The 27,485-nt window shown below is 54.1% G+C and overlaps 1 protein-coding gene across 1 annotated transcript in view; it reads left to right on the plus strand.

The window, feature by feature from the left end:
- The first annotated feature begins 110 nt into the window (after positions 1–110).
- LOC122376260 (CDC42 small effector protein homolog) overlaps positions 111–27,485 on the plus strand; it is a 46,156-nt gene continuing 18,781 nt past the window's right edge. Inside the window, exons 1-2 of the mRNA XM_043356059.1 lie at positions 111–367; positions 15,154–15,407. Of these exons, the coding sequence (XP_043211994.1) occupies positions 15,327–15,407 (81 nt within the window). The 5' untranslated portion in view covers positions 111–367; positions 15,154–15,326. The remainder of the gene's footprint in view (positions 368–15,153; positions 15,408–27,485) is intronic.

Below are 27,485 nucleotides of genomic sequence, written 5' to 3' on the forward strand. Positions count from 1 at the left end.
AAGATTTTGCCTTAAAAAATGGCTGAAAAGTGGGTGACGGCCTCCCCCCTTCCAACGCCCATGGATTTATAGTTTCATATTCGATGGGTGTTTTCTACACCAGCTCGCCCAAGTGGGCGCCGGGCGCCCCGGATTTGAAGACCACCGAGTGCCGGCGCCCGGGGCGCCGCTGCTCTACGTCACCGCCACGTGATGCGCATGCGCAGGGAGCCCGGCGCTCAGCTGATTCAGTCTGTCGGTGGGCGTTGGCAGAGGTGGTCGGGTCGTGAGTTGGTGCTCGGGGCCACTCGTGTTTCGCCCGCTGTGAACGCGCCTGTCAGCCTCTAGTCGTGTTGAACTACCCTGCTGTGGACCTGCTCCAGCTCAGGTAGGGGCACCAGTGTGACCTTTCCATGACCTGTGACTTGTAGTGTGTGTGTGTGTGTGTGTGGGGGGGGGGGGGGGTGCCCCGTAGCCGGTCTCTGCGCTCGTAAGTCGTTCGACACGACTGAGCTCGCTTTTACTTTTCCTAGATACCAGAAGGGGGTTTATTTTTCGTAAAAAGGAAATTGCCTATCACGGTTACATTTCTTCCTCCTTACAAAGTCCCGGTGAACTCTTTGATTTCCTGTGGAGCGTTGTCTATTTATGCGAACTATAAACAGTCGCGCCCGGCGTGTCGTCACCAGAGGGCAGAGATGAGAGGGCAGAGATGCTCTCGTCTTCGTGTCGATGCTGATGGTCACTGGCAGATCCAGGGAGGTGGTCTGGGAAGCTAGACTCTGCAGGGGGGATGCCCCCCAAAAAATCCAAATTTTAATGGCTCAGAATTTAATTCATTGTGCTCTGCTGTGCAGTTTTATACTTACGTTTCCTTATAAAAGTTAAGTTATTTCTATTATAGGCAAAAAGGTAAGGTAACTTTTCCTCGACGTCGGGAGCTGCTGGGGGCGGGGGCAGTCGCCATAGATTCTGCCTGGGTCCACCATTGCTAACGGTTGCTGTTGCAGGCTCGGTCCCTTACCTTCACCGCGAGCTCTGCACTCGATGTGTACCTTCTCGTATTTCGCGCCTCTCTAACGATGTCCAACCGTGCGGTGGGCTTATCATTTACCTACTTATCCTTGTGATGGCTGCTTTTAATTGCTGAACTAATTTAGGTACTGAATTTAATTTCTTTCATTGGCGGCACTGGCGAAACACTCGATGCCTTATCGATGTGTGATACCATACATAAACTGATTGTGAGAACCCTTCATAGCCCAGAATGTATATCTCAACTCATGGTTCATCCCAGTCTCAGCCCTCAAGGCCAAAGCTCTTCATTCTTCACCCCCAGCACAGGCTTAGACACACAGTCGCAGGTCTCTAGAACGCCCCTCCCCACCTCTGTCTCTCCCCTCACTGCCTATGCACTGTGCACTTTGCACTGCGCAGTGTGATCGCTCCAGGCCTTTCCGCCTAGGTCAGAAGTTGATCTTGGCTGCCGTCCACCGGCCAGGCACCGGTCAGCGGCAGCGGCAGCGGCTGTGTTCCCTCGGCTGCTGGGAACACCGGTCCCGCTTTCACCAGCGGCTGAGTTGGTCGGAGACGGACCCGCGGCCGCCGACCGCAGCCACGCACTGGTGCGGCGCCGACACGGACACACGGACACGGATACGGACACACGGACACATGGGTACACGGATACGGATACAGATACACGGCTACAGATACACGGATACGGGCACATGGACACATGGGTACACGGATACGGATACACGGACATACGGATACATGATGACTGATAACGTTTACTCGGACACACGGTTGACGCACGGGCATATCGACGGATACGGATACATGGCTGTGGAAACACGGACGTAGAAATATGAACATGGAGGAATGAACATTGATTCACGGACACAGACAAACAGGCACTGATTCACGGGCACATATAATGACGACTGACGGACTCATATTTATGGACACATAAATAGTAAATGTGGAAACATAAACACGGACATGCCAGATAGTTGGCATGAAAATTTACATACGGACAGTGTACACGGAGACTTCCATGTAGGTATAGCGACAAACTATGTGATACAACAAGCACGCCTTGTCATTTTTTTTATTTACTCACAGACCCACAGAACTCAGCTATGAATCACCAGATCTCGCTTCCTGCATGACTGTAGCTGACCGGACACCCCGTCCCCCACCCCACGCTGTCGGTCGGTAGGTCGCTAATCGGCCGGTCGTTCCGCCCAGTTCCGACTTCCGCTGGTGACCGAGCTCAGCGCTGGTCTTCTCATCAGCGCCCCAAAACGGGGCCACGCTGTCTTTCCTGTGGTCCCTGTCTACGCCCACATTATGGGTCTCTACATAGGCTGGACTGAAGCTCATATCCTGTTGGGCCGTTCGCGGGTCTCCATATCGTTCCTTGAGGCGCTTAGCCCAGTGTTGATTGATGGGACCTAAGGCAGGTGATCGCTGCATCTCACTGGAAGGGAGCGTGCATCCCGCGGAGGGATGCTTCAGGGAGGCGGCTGCGCAGGTGGAGTTACAACAGAAAAGCTGTCGCGGCAATTGTGGCGGACCTAGTGCTGCTTTGGCTGCGGCATGGTGGCACGATGGCCTATATTTATCGCGGCAAAAACTGGTTCTGAAAGGGAGCTGATAAATACAGCAGTTGTCGTTCAGTTCAATGCCACAGTAGAGAGTATGCGACGAATATATGTAGGGTGGAAATGCTGATGCGTTGAATAGCGAGCTATCCCTTCCGAACTATCCAAACAAGCGAACGATGCTTCATAGGTGAGTGCGTGTTTTATTGGTGAGCCCTTCCAGGCACTACCAACAGTACTCACACAATGCGTGCGAAAGCTCGACATAACAATACAGACACGACGTCCACATTCCTATACATCAGCTGGAATTTCCAAGGTCGTTACCAGTGGTCAGAGCGAAAGAAGGCGTCGTTTTCAGGTTTAAGCGCCATCCTGGCGACGTACGTGCGGCAAGCATTTGATTACTTCCCCTGACCCTAAAACACAAGGCAGAATATATGTCTTTGATGTATTATTCCCTTTTGTGCTGTTTTTGCCTGTTTCATCCGTATCTACTGATATCACTTAGATCTCTGTTATACCGATGCTTAGAAAGGTCTGTGATCAGTTCTCTATCTCGTCCCGTTTTGTTTTTATATCCGTTATATCAGGCTCGAATATATTCCATCTTGCCGTTTCATGTCTGTTCACGCCCGGACCCGCTCACACTTGTTCTTTTATGTCTGTCCGTTCGGCTTGGTGCCGTGCTTATCACTCCGTATTTCACTCTTTCGCTCCGTATGTATAGGTATTTCCCCGTTGCTATCCCGCTCCGTCTGTCCTGCTCTATTTCGTTCGTTATGAATGAGATCAAACCAGCCCCCGGGGTGCTATTTGGCGCATTGAACCCTTTGGACCTGCCGTCACGGTTCATTGAACCTCGTGGGGTGAGAGTGGTCCGCCCCACCTGGCGACCCAGTCACCTGGTCAGGGGAGAGGGGAAGAGTGATGGGGGAGGGGAGGGGAGGAGAGCGTGATCCGACCTATCGCCATCAAACGGAGTGGAACTGAGGACAGGAATAACTTGTGACAACTGTTTCATCAGGCACCTGAGCTCGTAGCTACAAGATGACGCAGCTGGACTTCACTCATTTTTTTCTCAACTAAATGAATTTTTTGACTGAATTCGAGTTGATCGAATTCAATTGATCGATTGAACATATTCATCTGTAATTGAGTTACGGATGTAGGTGTAGTCGGTATGTGAAAATGAGTGCATATTCAACTCAAGGAAGCTGATAAGCCATGCAGTATCATATGCTGAGTGTAGTGGACAGTGGTGAACGTACTCGTCACGTGAGGTGTTGCACCACTCATCGGCCGCTGGCTTATGAAGCCGGGTTGACAGGGACAGTGATCCGTTGAAGTGGAAAGCTGGTGCTGCAACAGGTCAACCGTCCCATTTTTCTGTCACAATCAAAGCATCTGACCGCGTTACAGGATGTTTCCTTTCACAGATAAAAGCGGCTTTACGTTTCTATGGAAATTCGGTTTCGCTCATGAAAACCCGCGTCAGGTGCTCATATCAGTAGCCCGTGTCTGTAAATGGTGTCGGTAACCCGTGTTGGTGGTCCGTGTCGCTAGTCTGTGCCGCGTGCACAACCCGTGTCACCTACACGGTTGCTCACCGGCCACCGGGGTATCCATCGTGCGTCTCTAATGTGTCTCTAACCAGTGTCCCGCGCTGGAAACTCGTGTCGATAGGCCTTTGTGTTTATAAATCGTGTCACCAATCCGTGTCGCTAACCCGTGTCGGTAACCCGTGTCGGTAACCCTTGTCGCAAACCCGTGTCGATAACCCGTGTCGCTAACCTGTGTCGATATCGATAACCTGCGTCAGTAATCCGTGTCGATAACCCGTGTCACTAACCTGCACCCTAACCCGTGTCGATGACCCGTGTCGCTAACCTGCGTCAGTAACCCGTGTCGCTAACCTGCGCGGCGTCAGTAATCCGCGTCGGTACCTGCGTCAGTGCGTCAGTAATCTGCTGACTGTCTGTCTCTGTCCGAGCGTGACGCTATGGGAGCAGTCGCCTCACGCGACCAGGCGGGCTGCGGCGGCGAGTGAATCAGACTGGATGCGACAGCCTGACACCAGCAGACGGGACGAGGCATCACAGCATCGCACCGCAGACACGCAGCGCGTGCTTAGACAGGCATCACCGGAGTGACGCATGCGAATATACACTGACGCTACAGACAATGGATTGATGCTTGTTCATGACGTGCGCCGACGCAGTGTTTTCGCTTGGCTTGATCGCATGTGTTTCCTGGTTTGACTTTTTACCAGCTGCGGCCATGGCCGAACCAGGCTGAACGCTGCTCTCATGCCTCTCAGGACAGGCGCTGGGCTTCACTATTGGCTTGCAACCTCGTGGTCTTATCGAAGGCTTGGTTGGACTATTTTCCTCTTGTGCAGAGTGGAAAGGTTGAGTTGAGTCGTGACACGATCTATCACGGTCTTATATCAGCGATCAACAGTTTACTGCGCGACACGATATCAATCGGTGCCGATAGGGCAAGTGGCGGCGACTGACAGCTTTTTTGTTTGGCGTCGAGGCAAATCATTTAGTTTCAGCTTAACGTTTTTCAGGCCCTGCAACATTCGCAGCGTTCTTTTACGCTTAGGTACTCATTAGTCCCTTTGGCTCCCCGCAATTGGGAGGGTTTTATCATATGAAGGCGTCAGCTTCTAGAGCGATATCCACTGTTTTATCTCCTGCGTCTTCTGATACTTCATCCCTCGGGGTTGGCGGATCAGAAGACGCCGCCGGTCAGATCAGAGACAGTCTCCGTCGTCCCGAGGTCTCTGACTTCATTCCTGCAGATTATCATCCCCGTGGTGTCGCATTGGTCGCCGGTGAAAAGCAAAAAACTGAAACCGCAGCGCCAGCGCCGCCGGTCGGACTGAGTCAGCCCAGATCCAAATATGGTGTATGGTGGACGCGCTCCACATGTGACCGGGAAGCGGCGGTCACGGAGACAGGACACAGGAGGGACACGGGTGGGCACGTGACAAAGGCTGCGGGGAGCCGCTCACCACACCGTCCCGCGGTCGGGGCTCCCGCTCCACTGAGCGTTTGACCACCGCTTTGTCCGCGGGCGGTGAGCGTGACGCTCCCAGTCTTCTTTCCTGCGCTTCCTATCCTCCCCTCTCTCCCTTCCCCTGCACCCAGCGCACCGTTATGGCCGACCAGGGGCGCGTTACGGTGCCATTAACCCGCTCAATGTCGGAACACTGCTCGGACCCGGGTCGTTCCACTGAGATAGAGATCCAACGAGCGTCTCTACGAGACAAATTCAGTAGAGTAACAGGGGCTCTACATTTCCACAAGGTTTCGGAGTGGGAGATGAAAACGCTGAGTCAAGTCCTGGCTCTATCGAAGCTGGTTGGGGACAGGACAGTCCTCAGTGGTATTCCTCTGGTGGTTTCCCTGCCGGACATTTCATCAGCCGGTAGTGGACCGCCAGGACCTGTCGTTGGAGTGCAGTCAGTTGAGCTGCCTCTTGGTGACAGACGCTATCATCCTTACTGGTTGCTATCTCAACTGGCGCCGCCAATACCAACCAGCTACTCTAGTAGGCTCCTGTATGCGCTGCTTGAAACGGAGCTGTACTTCTGCTAACCGATTACTCAGTTGTTCTAGCGAGATCGAAGTGGATCGACTGAAAAGACTGACCGCAGTCTGCCTTTGTAACGTTTCCCCATCCATCGCTGACAAAGCTGGCGGCGTTTGTTGTTGCACAAGTCGCTGGAATGTTCTGTTATAGTTTCAGCAGACTTCAGCCGGTGGGCCGTGACGAGAAGACCGTCCGAGTTTATTTATCCGTCCCCGAAATGTTGCCCGGGGCAGGCTACCGCAGGTGTCTGTCTGTCTGTCTGTCTATCTGTCTGTCTGGCGCGGCGGTTCGGGGCAAAGAATGTGACCCGGTGGCAGGGTACAGACACGGATTGCCGAGTAATGGAAGGCAGACAGAGACTACATATGGGGAGTTCAGACGTGTCAACGGTAGGGTACAGCGAGACTAACCGTCATGTGACAGTAGACAGGCCACTGTTGGTGTGTGACGTGATGCAACACATCAGAAGTGCCGCGGGTCCCCGTCACGGAATGTGACGGTGGTACTAACTCGGACAGAGAGTCCGTTTGACAGCGATCGCTAGGTTCATTGATTCGGGCCCCAACTGATGCTGATGTGATGGCGCTCTGACCCGAACGGCTGGCGCACGAATGATGTGATGATATGTTGTAGAAGTGCAAAGGGTCGTATTCTTCGTCAACTTCAAGCTCAATATTTGGCACGTTTTACCGAAAGACTTCACCTACCGGTGGGAATCATTTGCAATTCGTAGCTGCCCTGTATGAGCCTTGATACCGATGGTTTTTATTGAAGCTGATGTGAGCCCATGGGGTGGGCCTGTGTTTTCAAATGTCGTTTCGGGACAGCCCCTGAGCCCACGGCCCACTTGAAAGCTATCGTGATCTCGTCAGCGTGGGAGCTATCATGAGTGAGGGTCTGTTGACGACGCCCAACGACCGGCGGGTCGAATGCTATCCAACAGCTGATAGTGGTGCCATGAGTCCGATACAGGTCGGACTCGGTCATTGAGATGCAGCTCAGCTGATCGTGACTTCACTATCAGGACACCGATTTCTGAGAAGGAGAGATGTGCTTGCCTTTTTGCACCTGTCTATATCGTGCTCAGAAAGTGGCTCCTGTGGTCTGCCTGTGGCCTACCGCCGCACGGGAGTGGTTCTGTGTGAAAGTTAGGTGCGTGCCCTGCGGCGACGGCGACAGCGCAGAATGAAATCGTCACCAACCGCTGTGGAGCGACCAATGACCATGCCGAAGCGGCGGAACTACAGAATGATGTTCCATTGAATGGTACTCGGATGGCTGAGGCTGACAGGAACTGCTGGGTTTCTTTCTCAGGCTGGGGTGCATCTCGAAGACCTCGCGTAGAATCAGAGCAAGGATGCACGGCTGATGATTGGTCCCATGATAGACCAATAAGCCTTCTATTCATTTCCATTATGCTGTAAATCCCATTTATCTTCGACATGGAGGCAAGAATCTTTTTCCCCATGCATGGAGAAGAAGATTCTTCGTGGAAAGCGTGTATAACAGACGTATCGCTAATTCAATGTCATCCTTTATGGCAACGAAACTCGTGCCTGCTCAAAGTGCTGAACCAGCCAACACTGTTCTTCGCCTACCAAATGATATTAATTGTTTTGACACCAAAACCCAGCCAATCGCTTTTATCCCTACCTAATGGGTGCTCTGTCATTAAAGCTGTCTTTTGAAAATGGCCATTAAAATGACTTTTAGTTTAGATAAACATCATAAACGCACCATTCAGATGCGAACAATGGTCTCCTTTTCCTTCCTACCCGGCTCGCCTCGCCTCTGACACTCCTCCCAGCTAAGCTCTGACAGATCGCTGTCGTCGGAGCAGTTCTATCCGACACCTGTCGACAGCTGTCTGGGGACACGTCCGCTCCCTGTTCCGTCCCTTCCCGCCCTTGTAGCCGACTTGGTGTGTGGCGCCAGTTCTCTCCGATAAGTGGAGAGCTGGCGACGCTCCACACCTCGTGGACACCCTCTTTGGAGCCGCTCCGCACCGATCTCACCATCTGACCTTGTGGGGTCAGCCGGCGGCGTATGCTGCTTCCTCTGCGGCGCACTGGTGAGCGGAGGTCAGCAGGGAGCTCGCGCAGAGGTCGGCTGCCCCGCGGATACCCCGCCTCCTTCGCACGGCTACCGCTGTGCTGCTGGTGCTGCCGCGGCGGCGGCGATCGGTATTTCTGCGCTGCTATTTCTGAGCTGCCGCCGCCGGTGCGATGCGAGGGCCCGCTGCTGCGTAGACGCGGTCAAGGTTAATTCCGCGCTGTCGTTTTTCTGATTGGCAGTGACTTACACTCATTTGAATACGTCCGAGGTCGCTTCGTTGGCACAGACTCCATTAGCGTTTGGGCTGTGAGTCAGTGGAGTTGAACTGGGCAGCATCGGGAGCGCGCTGTGAACGATTTCCTGGCGTCATTCGGCGACGAGCCAGGCTGTCTGCAGTGTCGTTCAAATGGACCGTCTACTGTAATGGGAAGGCCGCCTGATGAACGAGCGCACTGTGCACCCTAGGTCTGACTCGCGGCGCGGGCCGGTGACCGCACTCACCCTGCCCGCGTGCGTACGGTAAACAAACCGAGCCGGACAGCTCCACGTGAGTCAGACGCTGTGCTGCCAGCCTGGCCGCCGACGGCTGACGCACCGTGCCAACTTCGCCGGCACTGCCAACCCGCCCACGCCTCTCCTACCCCGCCAGACAGATGGACCGAGCCCCATAACCCTACCTCGGGCGCGGGCGGGCGGTATAAAACCGGCACCGGGCCCCAGACCGGCACCGCCGCAGCACCGGTGCGTTACTGACGGCGGTCTGACCCGACCAGACGGCCGCAAAAACAGCCGATCACCGCAGCTGTGCGCCGCCTCTGATGGCGCACAATGCTCTGAGGAACGTCAGGACGGGGCGGGGAGCGGGGCCGGGTCCAACCGCACCCCAGGCGGGCTCCGTGTGCGGAGCGAGGGTGGAAACACCACAGGAGGCAGAAAACGGAGCTGACACAGCGCCTCGTGACTCTGCCGGCCGACTGCTGACCGCTGAACACGGAGCGCGAGCTGCTGATCGGTGCGGTTCCGGATCCGTGGGACGGCCGACACGCAGGGGCCGTGTGAACTGTGGATGCCGTGACTGGTGGCCGTGAGTCGTGCTCGAGGTATCCGACTTTGCCGAGCTGGTGTTTACCGCTGAGGATGCACCGTGCCAGTCGCTGACCGTTGACCGCTCAGTTCTAGCCGCTGACCGCTGACCTCTAATCCACTGGGCGCTGACCGTTGCCCTGGTGCACACCTGTCTAGTACAGCTAGCTTACCTATGACTAGACGCCCCCGGAAACGACTACAATGCATTGCACGTGGTGCCGCCAGTCGTCAAGGTCTGAACCTGTGCGGTGCCCCACTTCCGAAGGGGCCATAATTCCACAGCGTAATATTTGCACGAATCATATGCCTCGACGCCTTTGGTCGATAGATATCGATAGGTATGACATCTGACATGCAGCATTTGGTCAGATTGTCGCCCTGAGCGGCGTTGGCTGGAGGACGGGGCGGAGCAGGGATGGGGACAGAGGTGTCGATCGCTGCTGGACCTCCCGCGGTGCGGGCGGGCGGCCAGCGCGGGGCAGATGGGCTGATTACACGGACCAATCATCTTGGGACGCGTCCCAGCGGCTGACCCAGATCGGCCGCTATGATCTGCTGGGAACCGGGGCCCGGGGACCTTGGGGAAGACGGAACTCCCGGGAACTTGAGGGGCGCCCGCTGAGACCTTGTTCCGGGATGCAGTGTTTGACAGTAAGCCGCTGCATGGGTGGCCCGCAGAGCTTGATATGTGATCGGCGAAGAGACGGGATGTGCCGAACTGCCCGATAAGGTGTTGACTGTTGAGCCAGCAAATCGTGACACGTATCTGTGTGATACGTATACCGCTTTAGTGATAGGTTCAGAAGCGTCATTTCGAGGAAGAATGTCATCTACAAAGATATGGTATGAAAGCACCATGTCATTATGTGGACGAAAAAGCCAGCTACATCCTGACGGAACTTAGGCTGTTGGCTTTCAGAGAGCTCAAAGCCCAGCATCTAGAATTGGTAATTGGACCAAAAAATTGGCACGTCTTACCTTATTGGAGCCAAAAAATCGGTACGCCTTATGTTACATGTCGTCATATCTCGGACACAATGAGCTATTTTAGATTCTCAGCTCCGACGACAGCCTTCACCCATCGCCTGCCCGCCGTGCTGCGTCCGTCTGGCGTCCCTGACCTGGTCCGCATCTGTGCACGGTGCCGCCGTTCCGGTGTGACCGGGTCAAGCGACCCACCGACCGCAAATCTGTCATCGTCGGTCCCGGGGGCGCCGCGCCGCCTGGCCTGGCCCTCCGTCTGACTCGGCGGGCTGCTTGTTTTCTTAGCGGCCAGTCAGTTGGCACGTGAACAGTACCCGACCACATGACACCCAGTTCCCGGAGTGGTGGCAAGGTGCATAGAAACACCCGGTGACGAGCATGAGCCGACCGGGGTGAGGTGACCTCGCTCTCGTGGAATTCATCATTGGCGCCGCGCCTTGAATAGTCTCAGGTGGTCGTTGTTTGTCTGGGAGGGGCTTGGGTGTCTCCAATCATCCCACAATGACGTCTCGGATCGCCCCGGGCGCCATCACGTGACCGACGGCTGGTTGTTGACGCACCGTCGAGGCCCGTTCGTGTCACTCGCCGCCGCCGTACTTCACCCCGAGGTCAGCCGCAGCCGAAACTCTCGCCAACCTCCCACAGATGATGATGTCATGGAATCGGCCCGGCCGCAGCCGAACTAAACAGAACGCTGCTCATAAATCGTGCCCACGCCCCCGGTTGGGTTACGATGAGATTGACGCGCTACATGGCGCTCCCTTGGCGGACGGATGTCTCTCATGCTTCTCCGTCGCCGTTCTGGCCACCGGTCCCTGATGAGCGCTGAGGCGAAGGAGATGGCCGCGCGCTTCCAGTCGCTGGTCGTCGTGGGAGGCGTCTGACACAGTTCCCGCCGGGCCGGGGTGCTGGCCAGCTCAGACGGCGCTCCGCTGGGTGACGAGTGGGTCACGCCGACGGGCCAATCACCCCCTGTCTCGCGCCAAACATCGGTGGTGGCGACACGTGACGTCCAAATACCTACTGACGTGTCACGTTGACTGGTGACGTCGGTGATACTTAAAAGCTACGTCAGCTATTAACTATTTTCTGGTGACTTCGATGTTTCGGTACCTTCGTGTTCTCCGCGATTGGCAGCGAGGGACATCAATATTTCAGATTGACAAAGTGAAAGGGTGACGCTTACAGCGCAGACGTCCAAGACAGCAAAGTATGATGAGCATAAAAAGCTGCCAGACTGGATGGATTGATCGATTTTATCCTCAGTTGCGCAAGCACTTATTTTTCCATTCCAGTGGTAGCTTTGATGGCTGTTACATGCTTTTACAACAGTTCTTTGTCATCTTCATTCACGTTTAACGTCCTAACTATTCTTCAACCACGTGCCGTCCATATTTCACAACGTGTAGGTAAGTCTACCGACAACTTTCTTCCCTCGTTACTCAGAGCACATTTCAGGAAAACCCTTTGTTCCCAGTATGGCCCCAAGATCTTGCTAGGAAGAAGTGGGTGGACGCACCGTTGCATGGCGTTACTTCCTTCCCAGCGGCTAGAAAGTTCCGGTGGTGCGATTCGCACGCCGATGGCCTCTCTCCTTCCAGCACGCAGTTGGACAGTGTCGTTGTTCATCCGGGGGAATTATTGAGTTCCTTCGCGGTCAGGTGCAACGGACAGCCGTAGTGAGACGAAGTCCAGCGCAGTCAACTGTTCAGTCGAGACTCTATGTGACGTCGCGTCCGCCGATGATCGATCAGATAATCCCGCGGCGTGACAACGTTCCCGGACGGCCGATCACGACAGTCTGGCTGGCGTGGCGGTGCTGGGAAAACGACCGGCCACGGCGCCGCGTCAGTTTGTCGCACCAGTTCGTCAGTGGAGACTTTCGCCGCAGATTGGCTGCCAGCGGCAGCGATGGGAAATTCACTTGGCGACGAGTGGGGGTGGTGTTGGCTAATTGTCACCTGTGTTAGGCTTTGTTCTGCTGGGAACTGTCGAGTTCGGCTTTCCAGCGGACATTGTAATCATGATGAGTACCTCGCCATTCGCCCGTCCCTGCCTTGCTGGCTGTCAGCTTCCTCATGAACACTGTGACCGTTCGGCGGCAGTGTGACCGCCCACGATCTGCATCGTGATGGCTGACAGAAGCTCCTGTTTATCACAGCCCCTCCCGGCACAGGGTGCGTCCTCTGTCGCCGACAGTGGCGCCTCAGGGTCTGCCGACTGCCCTGGTCTGGAATGTGGGCAGGGCCGGGAAGGGAAGGGGCATGGTGCGGCTGCACCACGAGGCGGTGACAGATGTCTGCATGGACGCCTTGTTGACGGATGTCTCCAGAGGCCCCCTAGGGAGTGGCTGCATTCTGCGCCGTGCAGATGCAACGCCCCACCCGTCCGGCCCGTCTTCAGCAGGTGCCCTTTGTCACGAACTCTGGTTCTGCTAATGAGGGTCTCTTATCTACCGGAACGCAGCGCGGCGAGATTCCTGCAGTTGGCCGGGACGGCGGTTTCTGGAAACGCTCTGCCTGTTTGCACGCCGGTGTCGTGCCGGCAGATTAGATGCCCTCGGCGATGTCCGTCGATCTCTGTCGTGATACCCATGGCCGTCCTTTGCGGGCGTGCCGGTATGTGGTGGAGCTTCGGTTCCATTCGGCCGTTGGAAGTCAAGGACGGTACGGTGGATCGCTAACGGTCCGCATGGCTGGGCGTCACGCCGTACACAAAAGAATCCTCGCCTCTGCGACCGGCCAGCGATGGGTGGCATAGAACTGGCGCTGGTGAGTCACACACAATGCGCCGTGCTCTGTAGGCTGCCGAGTCATTGCGCCAGACCGATAGGCAGCCAAGAGTGAGAGGTCGACGCCCGCCTCACGTCCAGCACCTATGTAAACACGATTACCGCCATCGAAATAGACTGGCCTGTCCTGACGCACTGGTTGGGCGCAGTGCATCGCAGAAGTTGACTCACCACTAACCACTTCAAACTACCTACCATGCCTTAGTTTCAGCGATGCAAAAGAGTTGTATGTCAATGCGCTCTGGCTTGAGCTCACTCTTCCCTTCTAGTCTCTCAGCAGTGTATCATCGATGTTAAAGGGCCAGCCTCTGTACTGAAGTCACCAGTGTGACAGTCGTACGTTATGCAATAGACAACGTCGTCTACTTTCTACCGTTCCTTATCTGCTACACCTGTCGCGACCGTCGCGCTATCTCGGTCATATCTGCGACATGTCAGCTGATGTCGCGACTCGCGTCTCTCGCAGTATCGGCCCTGTCACCTAGCCCGTCACTATTGCTGGCCAAATGTCCTACCCGTCACTGGACTTCCGGTCCCGTCGCGGTGGCATCCAGCCCACCCCTATCTGTTCTGACAGTGTAGGGGAGAGTGGGGTAATTTGGCCGCTTTTTTTAGAAAACGATATAACTTAAAATTGACGACATATTTCTGCATTTTCTCAACGCTGGCAGGTGTCGCATTCATTTTACTTTACTGGACAGTGAATTTGAAATGATAGAGTAATTACTTATATTGAAATTGTGACGTATTACAAAGGTCTGCAAGGCGGCCAAATTGCCCCACTAGCAGGGTTATTTGGCCGGGGGTGTGGGGTAATTTGGCCGGTGTTAGTTTGCGGTCGGGATTTTCTGTTATATTGCGAGTCAGCTTCAGATTCAGCAATGACGGTGTCCTATGACGCATTTGCCACATTTTGGAGGTTGACTCAGGGGTCACAGGGGTCAAAATAGCCAAATTAGCGGCTCTAGATGCGATCACAGTTTTTTACGAATAACTTTTGAAGTAATCAAGCTAGGCCAAAACTTCGAGTACCATCGTAATTCTCTCGTCAGTCCGCATCGAAAGATATATGTGTTGACCTTGAGAAGTCAAGGTCAAAGGTTGACCTCAGGTCACGTTGCATCGGGTCGCTTGACCTCAAGGTTACGTGATTTCAAGGTCATCATGCATATCATTCGATGCGCTTTGGCGAGCTGAACAGAATGAGACCATTTGTGCGGCTGTACCATTTTTATGTAAGGATTTATTAGCAAAAAACGTTTGGTAACCTTTGATGACGTCACATGCTCTTACAGTTGACCAATCGAAAGTAAGGCATCGAAGTAGTCAAAGTTGGTCATGAATCATGTCATTTATGGTACAATTGACCATGAAAACTCGGCCGCCCCAGCATAGTGACTCTGAGCGCACCGGCCAAGTTGCCCCGCTAGTCCCGGCCAAATTACCCCATATTGCCATTCTGAAAATTTTTGTCTATAAAGTCATCACGGCTATACGGAATTAGATAAAATTGCTCTTGGAACCGCTGAACACCCCCAAGAATGGCGCTATAATGTCTGAATTCGTTTTTAGCCCAAACACTACATGTTATACAACTTTGTAAACAAAAGTAAAAGTTACCATTTTCTAATGAAATTAACGTTTTATTAATTTTGAATAAAACTATGAGGGGCAAAGTTTTGACATTTGTCCTCCAGTTATTTCTACCCATGACAAATGAATAGAGACTAGAGTTATTTCACTCACTTTTATTAGACATTGTACAGGTGGGGGCGGCCAATTTACACCACCGGCCAAATTACCCCACTCTCCCCTATTCCGTGCCGCCCGACAGTCCATATATTCAATGCGGTCCAGTCTGTACCTCTTGACCCATCCGTACCTACTGCGTATGCCGTCGAGCCACCCGTGTTTCCGTGCCATCCTATCTTCCGTGTTATCCGTGCCATCCGTATCTTCCGTGCCGTGTTGTATCTCCCGCTCCGTCGCCGTGCCGTGTCGCGGTCCGTCGCCGTGCCGTGACCAGCGTCTCCGCTCTGTTCGCAGGTGCCGAACCGTCACCAGTCGGTGGGACGTCGCCCGCTCCGCCGGACGCTCACCATGCTCCGTGAATAAACTCCATCGCAGAGAGCCCTCCGCCCGTGACCAGGGCCGGCGCCCTCGTGACCCGTGACCCTCGGTGGCCGGTGACCTGTGACCTGTGAACGCCCGGCGGCACCATGTCGTTCCACCGGAACGTCACGGGAGGTGACATCTGGGTGCAGTGGTTCAAGTGCTGCGTAACACCACAAGTGCCGCAGGTGAGTCTGGGTTCGAATCCCACCGAGGGACGATGTTAGCGGCGAATGGTGAAACACCGCGACTTTTTTGTAGTTGAGCGAGAGAAAATGGTGTGCAGGAACACCGTTTTTTCTCCGCCGGGCCGCTGTTTCCGTTGTCTGCTGTCTAGTTTCCGCGCGTGTCTTCCCGGGCCGCCTCCGGCCCCCTTCACCGGCACGATTCGCGCCGCCGCCGCCGCTGGCCAGCGCTCCTTTCACAGGTGACGTAATACACGGCACGAGGAGCCGACCTCCACGAGCGTCTCCGACCACCCAAGCCCACGTGCTGGCGGCCTCGGCCTGCAATCAAGGCCTTTCCTGTCGCCGTCAAACCGTCATCGCTACCTGTCGGGCTTTCCGACTTGTGTTTTGTGTTTGTGTCGATAAGCTGACGTTGTGAGATAAAGTTCAACAGTCAGGGCCGCACAAAAAATACCGCTACTTGGCACTTGTCAAGGTTTCCTTAGTCCCATAATCATGTAAATCGGAAGCCAGTGTTTTTTTTCCGAAGCTTGTGACTGCTGCAAGGCCGGCCTGTTGGTCCTAAATCCATATTGTGATGCTAATTCTTCATGACCCTTGTCGAATAGGCACGTCAACTTTCAGAGGTACCCTCGGCGGTCCGTTTCGCTACTTAGTGCTCTATTCTAAATAGGTGTACTTGTATCTCCACTGGTTTCCTATTCCTCAACCCACCTCCAGCATTTACTCTCCCCTCCCCACCACCGCTGCCCAGCCGCCGTCCGCGGGCACATCGGCACGCCGGCAGTCCGCCGGCCATATCGGCTGGCGTGCTGTGTGCCGTGTCGCCCCGCCCGCGCCGGCGGACGTTGGTTATTTCCAGCGTTGCGGCGGTGACGGCGCGGCGGCGGCGGTAGTGGCGCGGCGCGCTGTGTGTGATCTGGGTCAGCGGCGCGGCGGCAGATGCGGCGCGTCGCCGCCGGTACCGGCGCAGCTGGCCGCCCGGTGAATGGGCCGCTGAGCAGCTCCACAATGCCGCCGAGCTCCTGGCGAGGTGTGTCGCGCTCACCGTCAGGCCGGCCTGATGACGGGTGGAGAGGGGGGACACGTGCAACTTGGAGGGAGCTGAGCGGTGGGAGGGTACAACAGGAGAACAAAAGGGAGAGACTGGGAAGGAAGAGAAGAAAATGTGTCTTTAATGGCAAGCCTTCAACTTGTTCTCACATTCCTTCGTCAAGAAACTCTTTGCACCAACTCGTGCTGGGATAGTTGAATGCGGATCGCGTCGTGCGAGAGAGACGCGCTAATGGGCTTTGAGACGGAATGCCAGCTTAAAGTCGCCTAGTGCCAAAAGCAACAGATATGCCCACTTGTGCAAACCGCTGCAAGGAGAACTGAGGAGGCAACAGGTTCCTCGAAGTGTATTTGTCTTTGCCATATACTCGGGACTCGTCCGTTTCTATCACGCATTCGCCCTTTGGGCTTCCTCTGTGTCAGCAAATTGTAGGATCATCTCCGCTCGACGTCCCCCTTTGCGTCGCGTCTGAGCTGCCCAATAACGACGATTTATTGGCCGGGTTAGAGACCCGCACGCCCCATTAATTTGATTGGATTACGTTCGCGACAAGCAGCTATTGGGATGCGGTGGCACATCTATATATGGCGACCTCTATACGACGAGCCGGCAAACATCTCCGTCGAGTCGCCTGATGCGCCCGATAGCTCTGCAACCGCCCCGCTTCTGCAGCGTCGCTTTGTTCCCGTGTTTATCCGCGCTCGCGCGTCCATTGACTCGGCCGCGTAAGTCGCGCGAGCATTGCGTCGCTGTCTCCTCGGGGGAGCGGGCGCCCCGCTGCAATGAGTGAAATGGAGCCAGAGAAGGAGCGGCGCTGGATGGCGCGGAGCACGCTCGTCCCCCGGTGATGCTGCGGTGTTTATGGAGGCTGGCCGCTCTCTGCGCTCAACACTGCAGCGTGACAGCAGCGGCAGCGGGTGGCTGGTGTGGGTCCACGGCAGATGTTTGACTTGCCCGCGCCTTTCTCAGTACGCCTCTCGTACATTGTCTCCCTGTAGGTCACGTGATTGCTGCAGGCGACGACTGCCCCCGGCAGACACCCGCCGTGGTTTTACCTGATGTACTGCGGCGACCATAGCGGCCCGACCCGACTCCGGGTGCCAATGATGGAAGGGGCGTCGGGTTCCGTAAGACCTCACGTTGTCAGCGCGGCACGGTTCGTGATCCGGGGCACCAACCATTGCAGTGTGCACAGTGCACGCTGCACATGACACACGCCTTGTTGCCGTTGTGTACACTGTGCACTGTTGTTTACCGTCTACACAGGAAGTTGATGGGGCTCGCGGCACTAGAGAGCTGAGGGAATTCAAGTGGTGCAAACTGTTGGAGTCTGCACTGTGGACACTTGCTATCATTAGCTGTGTGCTAGCTCTTCACTTCAAGAACGGCGTTGGGGTGCAAGAATGTCGGTATTTTTCTTCAGGCCTCTCCAGGGAGATGGGTTTACGTACAAGCAGCCGTTGCTAATACGGTAGTCTGCATGATCGACGGTCTTCTGCGTCCCCTTCCATTGTGCCTTGACGGTGCCAGAGCTATCCGCCCGTCCATGCCCGTTCCATTTCGTTGAGCATCCTCTGCTCTCTCTATTCGACCAATGCCGTTGATCCGTTCGTCTCGTCCGGCTCGTCCACTCTTCCTTCTATTCCGTTCCGCCTGCAGCGTCCTGCCAGCCCTTTCCGACCCACCCTGTCCGTCTCAGCGCCGGTGACGGGGATGGCGACAGCGCGCCGGCCGGACACTGCAGCGCATGTTTATGTAGACGAGCCGCTGTGCACACATACGAGCCGGCTGGTGGTGGTGAGCGCCCAGCGGCGCTCCGAGCGGGGTGGACATTGTGATGGTCCGCGGACCGGGGGGCGGTGTCTGCTGAGTTTAGCGCCTGACGCTCGCTGTCGCCTTTGTACCCGGTAGCTTCTGTGGCAGACTGCCATGCACTGCCCGACGCACCTCTCTTGTAACGCCCATCCAGTGTAGTTCATTCATCGCTCACATAACTGTCTACCATGGACAATGGCTAATTAGACCTATTTTCTTACCTTGGGCTGGTGTACGAATTTTTAGTGGTGGCGGGGGCTGGTGAAAGGGTCACTTTTGGACTTAGCTCGAACATCTTCACATTGATTTCGCATCCGCTGTGCTACTGTGAGTGTAGATTTCGGCCCAGTAGTTGGTTCCTCTGAGCTATGCGGTGCCGCCGGGTTGCGTCGCTTGCGTCGCCTCTGCGCCGTTATCGCCTTAGTTCGGCGAAACCGGACGCTGTGTGCGATGAGCCACTGGCATGGCCGTCCGTCTGGTGGTCGCTCGTTCCCGAATTATTGTCCGGGATGGGGCAGGGCGGATACAGCATGGGACCACGAGACAATGCAGTAGCTGTGAGTTTCGAGGTCTGAGCTCGGTAAGCCACCTCGAAGCTAGGAAGAAGAAAGTGTGTCAGCGGTTTTAGAACGGTTGCTGCTTCAAGGCGCTATGCTATGATAAGGAAAACGGCTGTGAATTCTGGACGACGGGGTGAAGCAAAACGCCGTTCCATCGCGACCATCGCCCAGTCTCTGTAAGCGGCGTTATAGGTGGCCGTGGCAGCGGCAGTGATATAGGCGGCCGTGGGTGGCGGCCGTCAATTAGAAAGTGGAGCGATTCGGGTTTGTTTGGAGTGGTCGGCCCCGCCGTACCGGTGGGCTGATGACTGTTTGTGTCAGCGATAATGTCCGATAACTGGCTGTAGGTGTCCGGGGTGGCCGACGGTACGCGCCTGGGAGATTGAGCCGACATTGTTCTGCTGAGAGAAGTCAGTAATAGGGCCACCTATTGGCGGCTAGTGGATGACCCGGTCGATCGCATCGACATTGTTCCGCTGAAAGAAGTGACGGATTAGGGGTCATGTTTAGTGTCCGGGTTTTTGTCCGCTATTTCGATGGCGCTGGTTCAACACTTCTGCGTCACATGAAGTCAAAGCTCAGCGAAAGCCCTTTGTGGCACCACACTTCCTTCAGAAATAGGCTGCTGCCAAGGAAAATAGCTTCAGCAGTTCTATTTAATATGATTTTCCTCGCTTTATTGTGCATAATGAAGGTTCTCGCCAAGTATCGAGACTGGGCCAATGACCCGGTTAATTTCTTTAAAATTGCTTACGCTTAGTCACTTGTTTTTAATTTAGTTCGACATGTTGGTAAGCCGGGAACGTTAGCGGATCTCAAAAAGTGCACACACAGCGCGTTGTAGATGAACAACTGCGCCTCGCTTCTTCCTGTGTACGAGCGCGCAGAAGCCGGTAGTTTGATGGCGTCGGTAGGTATGTGTAATGTGATGCCACCCCTCTGCTTCTGCATGCGCTCGGGCGCCCCTCTAGCCTGTTCCGATTTTGTTACCATGTCCCGAAGCGACAGGTGAGCCCCGTAACCCCATCCTGCAATTCAATTTTATGCCGCTAACAAGACGTCTTCGGGCCGATGGTGCAGACACGTGCGGTGTCTTGTGCGGTTCCCTCGTGGAACCGGCCGGCCACGGCCAGCTGTAATCGGTGTTTATTAATGAACCTCCCCGTGCCGCCGCGCGGGTTCCCCGGTAACCGATACTGCTGCTGGTGGCCCGACGCGCGGCGCTCATGTATCATTCACGTGTCACGGGCCGACCCCTCCCCTTCTTCAGCTGTCGCTCGGCCAGACTCGTGGCGGCGCCTCACGCGTGTTCACGGTTAGCCCGTCCGTTGAGGTCGGAAGCCGCGCTGTCCGCCGTACTTGAAACGCGCCGATCGGTGGCGAGAGACGCCGGTTTCCTCTGGCCGGCCGCCAGCACACGACGGATGGGGGCGGTGGGGTGGGAGGAGGCGTGCGTCGGAGCGGGCTACAGGTACCGGCGGATCGGCCCTCGACCCCAGCCGGAGGGAAGGGATGTGGGGGTGACTGGCAGGTGTCGGTGAGAGGGCGTCGGTATGCTCATCAGTTCGGCCCTCGGGGAATCCTACAGAGATTTGCGTCTATTTCATTTGACAGATGCAATCGTGCTAGTGGGAGACCAGTAAAAAAAAAAGACGATAGTTTTATCCAGTGGCGGCGGAACACCTTCAATTAAGGGGGGGGGGGCACTGCCGACTTTTGGTCCAATTGTTTCCATGCAGCGCCCATAGGGCTAATGTTAAAATGCCAAAATCGAAGGGGGCACGGTGCCCCGGTGCCACCCCCGTTCGCCGCCTATGGTTTTATCAACAACCAAGTTTTAACTGCAGAGGTCCAGCTCAGCTCATGACCGATGGGGTAGGTAGTGGGCATATCTGGACATTTTTTGTGGGTATGGGTAAACGGACCCGACAGAACGCGAGGAAGGTACGATTCTGACAGCAATTTCAGTCATTGCTCGCTCATCCCATTCCCGCCATGGTCGTCACACCTCTGCTCTGACCTCCCGGTCAGCTGACTGACGAGGAGCTGCGCCGCCACGGAGGCCGATCGCCGCCAGATCCCGTCTCGCACTCCCACCGCCGCATTCCGATTATATCGCACAGACTCATTTACATTCCGGATCGCTCGACAAAGCCACCCTGGAACGCAACTTCCTGAATTGTCGGAACGTCGCCCCCTGGTCTCGTGGTTTTCAAGGCCCCCCACAGTTCGCATGGCTCTGAAGGGTGGCTCAGCTGGTCTCACGGCTTACAAGGGCGGCTCCCCTGGTTTCATGGACTCCAAGGGCGAATTCTTTGGTCTCGTGAGTCGGTGGCTCAGTTGCTGGTTCATACTGTTCCTACCCAGTACCCACCCCACCGTTTGAAGTTGAATGTGTGTGAATTTCTTCGGTTCTAAGTGTCATAAATCAAAAGGGACAGGTGGCTACCGGAATCCTAGGGTGTCACCGCCTAATGCCTTGCCTTTGTTGAATACACCGATACAGCTGAGTCTCTTCGTCCACTCTGTTGTTGCTTAGTTTTTTCCTTCTTCTTATTGCTATTGTTATATTTTGTTCCTGTTCTCTCACATTTTGTGAACCACCTGGCCTCGTTTCTGGTTTAGCTTGCTCTTTTTATTAATCCCTTTCAGCCTAACCTGTAGAACGTCCCCTTGATTAGCCCTCGTGGACTTCCAGCATGCTCCCCGGTCCGGACAGTGAGGCTGAGCTGACTGGGACGGCCGTGACACGAACTGGCCCGTCACGAAGCGGCGCTCCTGGCGCGGCGCCGCGGCACGCTCGCCTCGCCGTGACATCGCCATCTTTTGTCGACTCTCGTGACGAGTTGACGACCGACTACTGACCGGTCCGGGCCCTGAGTCTCATGTGTTCAATTCACGAAATTAGATATCACTGTATTGCTGCCTAAACTGGCACAGTACAGACCCTCTCGGTGCAATGGTCACGTATTCCCAGCAGCGGCGGCTGCGGCGCGCGGATGCAATCACGTCGCGCCGTTGCTCGTCACGGCGCGCCGCGTCAGGTTTGGCCCAGTTCGACGTCGACGCTAGTTCGTGGTCTTTGGGATTGGCCCGCTGTTTTGCGACCGTGTTTGGCGCTGTGGCCACCGCCGGACGGAGGCCGGAAGTGACGACAGAGGCCCGCGGACGCCCGGCCCGAGCAGAACTATGTCTGTCGATTTCGCAGAATCGGACAAAGATGGCCGCCGGACGCTCGGCGGTCGCAGTGAGTGATTCAGACTGCTGCAGAGACTGGAGGCCAGTTTGACGGTCTCTGTCACCAGTGATACCGAACGAATGCTCGTAAAAATGACGTCAGATATCCTGTACTGAATCCTTCATCGCACTTGACATGGTGTGTGCTTTCCAAGATATTCTTCTTGTGTGTGTTTGCTTTATTCATAATTATGCAATATGCATATTTAGCATATGCCGGAGTATGTCTTTAGCATTAGCGCGAGCGTGCGGTAAAAGCTTTTTGGATTAAACCGCATAATGTTGAAGTCAATTGAGCAAAGGTTTCGGCCCATGGGCAAAACATTTTACCAGCGAACTTTTGAAGCATTTCCTGAGACGGAGGAAGGCGCTGGAAAAGAGCTTAACTGATATAAATCTAACGTTAACTGACATGTTGCATTTGGTCGCTTTGAACTATTGAAGAGATTGTAAATGTTGGTTTTCAATAAGATAAAATTTTAAATCTTAATGTACTGACAAATTAATTAATCACCTACTGTAGCGCCAATTTCATGCCTTTTACAAGTGTAATGAATTGACAAAAAAACGCATTTCACATTGATCAGTAAAAACTTTATTCATATTGACATGGGTAGAAAACCAAGCGCTCACTTCACAGGATTGTAGGTATACCTTCCACTCTTCTCTAATATTGAAAACACGTTACTCTAGCTTCTCATATGACATAGATTGAAGTAGATGTTCTTGGTTTGATAGGAATCCAACTCACAGCCAGACACAAGGATGAGTCGGCTTGGTTTATTATCTTGGTCAGGGAATATGTACATTTTTTAGTTCTTGATATTCGGTCTTGGTTTTTCCACTTCTTTCAAGAATGTAAAATTGTTAAAGAAGCTTAAATATGGAAATTAAACGGCATATGCTAAAATAAATATCACACTTGGGCCGGAATGTTTCATTCAGGACCTCGGGCTTTGTTGAATTTTCCGCCCTCGACCTTCGGTCTCGTGCGGAAAACTCAACAAATCCCTCGGTCCTGAATGAAACATTTTACCGGCCCCGTGTGATATTATATATTATTATGTCTAGTAAGTTATTGCTTATTGATTAGATCTGCACATATATGGAAGGAGCTATTTAACATCGGCCGGCGGCGCCATGTGCGCCCGTGTTTGCGTAGACATGAGACTGGTTCCTTAATTCTTAAATCCTTAATTCAAGCCAAGTCCTAATCGGCGACTTGTAAGTCGTAAGCCGTACCATCATTCACCAGGTGTCAATCCACGCCATTTGGCAGCAGTATTCACTGTTCCGTGACGCTAAGCTGGTGCACCCCGCCACTTACGCTGCCCCGACCCCGACCACGCACCCACGTGGAGCGGGCGCTCCGTTATCGGCGGCGCGCTCCGTCCGGCGACCTGCACGTGTCGTCACGGCCCGTGACCCGTGACGTCACGGCCGCGTGACGCCGCCGCCGGGAGAAAGCTGGTCAGCGGCGGAAGTGAGCTCCGGCACTGGCCGTTTCCTGTGACGCTCGAGCTGTCCGATGCACACTGGTGAGTGACCCCATCTCCGGCGGGAGCGCTGGCTGGTGGAGTAGCAACAGCCGACAGTAGCTGTCCTTCAGCACCCGGTCACGACTGCCGAGTCCTGGGAAGGTTTCTCTGCCACTTGCAGGGTTCCTGAGCGGTCACTCTGCGATTGATGGGCACATTGACTGCACGTATTCGACACGAACACCTGGATTGGAAACGCTCGGTGGGCGCTCGACTTTGATGTGCCGATGTGCGTGACCAGGGCGTTATTGTTTGGGTCAATCGCTCTCAAAGTTGATTGCTCTTTCACCACGATGCACTGGCGTGCACAAATTGCAATCGACGATCTTGAAGATAATGCATATTTGAGCCACGATTCTGATAGGCAACAGCTGTGGTTTATTGAAGTCGCCGAACGAAGCTGTGACTGAGAGGAACCAACTCTCTGATTCCCAGACGGCTCTGCCTTCGCTACTTCCAGCCCTACGCGGCTAATCGGTCGGTCCTTTGTGGTAGCGTGACTTGGGCAGCCACCGCTCTAGATTTCTCGTATAATGTGACTATGCTGATGACCTTAATATGCCGAGCGCAATCAGCAGCGCAAAATAATCAGCGACACCGGCCGGTCAAATGAAGGTTCATCAAGACCGTGGACATTGAGCGTGTCTATGAACCTGTGACCTCTGTGACCCGCTGATGACCCTCGTAGTGAGCTGACCCGGCAGGAACTGGGGTCAGCTACGTGGGAGTGCCGGTGTGTCGTTGGCACGGCTCGGCCACAATTGCCTTGGAGTCAGTTACGGTGCACGCCACCCATCGTTGTATTGTATACCGGCGTTGCTGTTCGTAAGGAGCTTAGAGAGCGGCTGAGTGAAAACGGCAGCTGGTCAGCAAAGTCGAGTCTCCTGGAAGGGTGAACGGAGGCGGAGTTTCTGACGCGTCACGCTGTCGTTACGGTGTCGTTACGGTGTCGTTATCGTTCGTCAAGGGGTGTTTGCCGTGGGCGCAGGCGCCTATAAACGGGACTTGCAACGGTGCCACTTTCCACAGTCCGTGCCATCTGAGCAGAAACAGGGCGGTCGCCTCGTGCAGGCCAGACTGGATGCATGCATGTGTTCTGGGACTGAATAAATAAATTCTGTCATACTGCACCACTTGGAAATATGTGCTGTGCGATCGAGTTTTATTACGCTTTACCGTCCGGTTACAATTTCTGGAAATCTGCAGATAACTGGCAGATCAGGCGTGGCCTGGCCGAACCTCGTCCACGGTCGGAGAGCCGGCAGCGCGCTCTTTCCCTGCTGGCCGGAATCCGAGCTCGAGATGGAATGTCAAGGTCGGGCGTCGGAGTCGGAGAGACCAAATGTTTATCTGCCGCTGATGGTGCTCGGCTTTAGCGTCGGCCGTGTTGCTGGGCGCGTCTGCTGTGAACGGGAGAGGGCCGGCTGCTCGGGTGACGGCCGCACCCGGCTGAGGACGAGCGGCACCCTCGTGATGATTGGACGCACAACTACAAGGCGGCCTCCAGAGCGGCTAACGGGACGCCGCTGGTATCTGTAGTCATGCGGCGTTCATAGACTAAACAGGCGCCGAGTTGGGCTGACCGGGCCCACCTCTGTTGCCGGGGAGAAGGAAATGAAACATAGGCGGCGGAACGGGAGGGCACCGCGGGGCACGGTGCCCCCTTTGATTTTGGCATTTTAACATTAGCCCTAGGGCGTTGCATGGAAAGAATGGGACCAAAAGTCGGCAGTGCTCCCCCCCCTTAATTGAAGGTGTTCCGCCGCTACTGAAATGAAAGGGAGCTACTGAAATGTCAGAAAGACTGCGTCACTGGTGATGTCACGTCATCTCTTTGGTCCTAGTTGATGTCACGTCACCACCGCCCACGGGTCGCTCATCAGCGCCACGTGATGGATCCGTGAACGTGACTTGTGCTGTGGATGGCTCGGTCTGAGGTTTCAGCTTGGGAGGATCTCCGCCGTGGATTAACTCTCTCACCTCCATGCTCAGCTGTAGTGTGCTCTGCTCTGGACCACCTGTCTGACTCTGTGTCGATCTGGGAGCAGCGTCAGGCCGGCCGGCCGGCCACAAACCCGTTTTTCCGGTGCCGGCTCCGGATCCGACGGCTGCAGTTACAGACTCGCCAGATCATGACAGGGGACTGTGCATGAGGCCAGTGGACTGCAGGACGCTCATTCAGGCAATGAGACGGGGGGGGGGGGGCTCAGCCGCTCACTTATACATGAGGTCACCGCCTGACGAGTTTGGGAGGCGACTTCTTGAGGCGCGAACACAACTGTGGCGCAGCGGATGTCTTCGATGATAATGTGCTCCATGGCCTCGACAGCGGCGTACTACTTGGCATGGACCTCTTCAGAGGCAGACTGCATAACCCGGGCCTCGTCAGTAGCATTCTGCACAGAGCACCTCTGGACATAGCGAACTTCTTTCAACAGGCGGTGTTAGGGCTGGTTTGTGTCTACGGCGCTACAGATTCATCCATGGATATGACATTGGAACCGTTTTTGTATAGCTGTTAGCAAATTGTTTATAAGTTGCATTATTTAGACGGCTAATTCATACCTATGGCTTATGCTTGAACACCGACAGGCCGGGAGACTATTCAATTCAGCATTCACTGCATTTCTCCAGTCTAGCGGACGTATGGTATAGAGTAGAGATGCCCTTTTTGAACCCGCGAACCCGCTTTCTGCGGGTTTTCAAAACCCGCAGGGTTTTTGGCGGGTTTGAGAAGCAAAACTTGTCGTGTGGCGGGTATTTGGCGGTCAGACTTAAGAACCTATAATTTTTTTTATTTTTTTTTAGATGCAAAACACAATGCCAAGTGCATTTGCTCAGGTTAACAATACAACATTCATCAAAACAACTTTTAAAACAGAACCAAATATAAAAATATATCAAGGAAGCACATTTCAAATGCAAAACTGAAAACAACCAGCAATAGCATCCACAGTCTGGCAATGACCAAACCAGGGTACAAGCAATAAACTACTAAGCATAAATAAATGCTGATGAAAGCATTCCATAAAACATAAAAGACCCTGAAAGCAAACTTATAGGAAGCTGAACTGAAGTCTATGTGCACTGTGCAGTGTGCACTAGATATACATTATGGAAGAACCCAGACTTAAATGAGATGTTGAAAATCAGAGCAAATGCCACATGTTACTTTATTTGCGTCTGGTCGGCATAAAAAAGAGCTATCAGCTAAACAAAATTTGATGCAAATTCATTGATTACCTATCCTACTCTATGTTCTGTTCCACCCTATATTACGAAAATAACACACCAATCACCCTTACAAAAAATCAAAATATAGACTGGCCGGCCCAAACATAACGCAATACAATACTGGCGCACTTCCGACATTCTGACAAGGATGGGCATTTGACTGCGTCAATTTTGGTCTCTGAGGTGAAGGAAAGCTGTCATTGATGACGCAATAATTTTCAATCAGTTTTTCTGTCTTGGTTTTTGAATGCCTCAAAATAGCAGTTATACATGTTACAAAACCACGTAGCTGGTCGCATTTATTTCTTTTGTCTTTTTACGTCCTTATCATTTGTATGCCGACAGATGACCAGCCGGAGAGCATTACCAAGACCATCTATAAAATCATTACATTTAATTTAGTATTTACTGTCTCTTTATTTCTAAACCGGTGATTAACCTCTAAATTGTAAAACTTTAGCTGTTGTGTAAAATAATTTAATCAGAATGGCACATGAATATGCATTATACAACAGTGTTTTCGCAACAAGTTCGACTAACTACGGCCGCAATAATTTAGTCGCTGTAACATTCCTTCATCAGCTGTTGGTGACGCTTCTGACGCATGTTTCCAGAAATGCGTGGTTCATTGGTGGTTAGT

This window comes from Amphibalanus amphitrite, unplaced genomic scaffold, assembly GCF_019059575.1.
Source record: "Amphibalanus amphitrite isolate SeventyFive unplaced genomic scaffold, NRLGWU_Aamphi_draft 000042F_arrow, whole genome shotgun sequence".
Lineage (NCBI taxonomy): Eukaryota > Metazoa > Arthropoda > Thecostraca > Balanomorpha > Balanidae > Amphibalanus > Amphibalanus amphitrite.